At 38.0% G+C, this 1,836-nt stretch overlaps 1 protein-coding gene across 1 annotated transcript in view; it reads right to left on the bottom strand.

Annotated features, from left to right (window-relative positions):
* Positions 1–578: 578 nt before the first annotated feature.
* Positions 579–1,836, bottom strand: part of LOC114913361 (disease resistance protein RPM1-like) — a 2,136-nt gene continuing 878 nt past the window's right edge. The window contains exon 2 of the mRNA XM_073255194.1: positions 579–1,218. Within this exon, the coding sequence (XP_073111295.1) occupies positions 579–1,218 (640 nt within the window). The remainder of the gene's footprint in view (positions 1,219–1,836) is intronic.

Below are 1,836 nucleotides of genomic sequence, written 5' to 3' on the forward strand. Positions count from 1 at the left end.
CGGTCCGAACCTCCAAATTTTTTTTCTCTCTCCATGCAGTTTTCTGGACATGTGGCATCCAAAAAGCCCAACCATATGTCAAATGAAGGCTAACCAATGTGCACTGCCGGCCCTGGGGCGGGTCAAAGCGAGCGACCGCCCCAGGCCCCTATTTTTTTTTTTTGTCTGGGTAAACCAAACGCCTTCTCCCTCTCCCGAGTCTCAGCACCCCAATGGCTTTTCTAGGTAAACCAAACGTCTTCTTCCTCTCCCATATCCCGGCACCCCAACGGCTCCCAGCAAGAGATCTCAGGTGCAAGAGATCTCCTATAGAGTCTGGAAGGCTCTCAAGTCCCGTGCCAGCCAGTTTCATGACTGGCAAAAGCCTCAAGCTTCCAAAAATTTCATTCTCGAACATATTTGCCCTGTGACTGTTGAAAATAAGAAGTGTCCTCAAGCGCTTCTGTTGTTTTATTGCATCAGGGACTTCCACTATCTGCCCCATGTTCACCTTTGGCAAGTGACGATTGACGAAATTTGGCTAAGGAGTTTATTTTTGGCGATTTTCCATCACCAAGAAAAGTGCTCTCATCCTCTATCTAAAACAGAGCAAGGAAACGTAGCAGAAGGTTCCTCCTAATTAACTCTCTGAGGTAATCCTCTGCTAGATTTTCCATAACTGTACGTCCTGGTGTTGCTTTTACAAAACCCTTGGCCACCCAGTAACGAATGAGATCCTCATGAAGCATGCTAGAGTCCTCAGGAAACAACGAGCAATAAAGAAAACATTGTTTGATATCAGAGGATAAATTTTCACCGCTTAAAAAGAGAGCTCCTGGGAGTTCTTCGTGAAGTTGGCTCATAGACCAGACATCACTTTCGAGAACCTTATTCCATTCTATGGTGTTTCTATCCATCGATCGCAAAACCCCTGCAATGACCTTGATTGCAAGAGGAAGACCATCACATTTTTCAACAATTTTAATCCCGATATCTCTTAACCTAGAGATCTCCTCCTCCTCATCATCATCTCCAAAGACTTTCTTGCAGAGCAATTTCCAGCCATCGTCGTTATACATTTTATCAACATGATTGATCTCTGCTCCAATATTTCTAGGCACGTTCATGTTTCGAGTGGCAATCACAATCCTGCCACGAGCTGTCGTGCTTTCAAAGGAATATTCAAGCAAATCTTCCCACATATCTGTCTTCCATACATCATCTAATACAATAAAGAATCTTTTTGAAAGTATAGGGGAGAGACAGGGCACAAGCTCTACCTTAGTTTTAGCCTTCCCATAATGTCCATCTGCACCCCTACTTATCTCTTTTAGCAATTCAATCCGGATCCTACCTAGGACTTGCTTTTTTAAATAAATATAATTATGATCTTTATATCCATCTTATTTTTTTAGATAGCTTGTGGTTTCACTTTATTTTCTTATTATTTTTACTATATCTTATTCTTAAAATAATTGATTAATTGTCATGTTTTATTTTTCAGGTTTAAATTTTTATTACAATTACAGTAGCTTTTGCTCAAATTTTGTTCCATCAACAAAGCCTTCAAGCAAGTTCTATTGTTCTATCAAAAAGCTTTAAATCAGGTTCTATTGTTCTAAACTTTAAATTTATTGATTACTAATTTTAGCTAATATTTATTATTTTATTTATCAAAATGATACCTAAAAAATATCCTTCGGGTCATGAAAAACTTAAGAAAAAAAGAAAACAAGAACAATTGACTCAATCATTAAAAGGAGGTCTTGATAAATTTATTATAAATAAAAAAAGTGATATAGTTGAGAATTCAAATAATATTGCTAGTGAATTTGTCAATAAAAATACAAATATTAC

This window comes from Elaeis guineensis, chromosome 4, assembly GCF_000442705.2.
Source record: "Elaeis guineensis isolate ETL-2024a chromosome 4, EG11, whole genome shotgun sequence".
Classification (NCBI taxonomy): Eukaryota; Viridiplantae; Streptophyta; class Magnoliopsida; order Arecales; family Arecaceae; genus Elaeis; species Elaeis guineensis.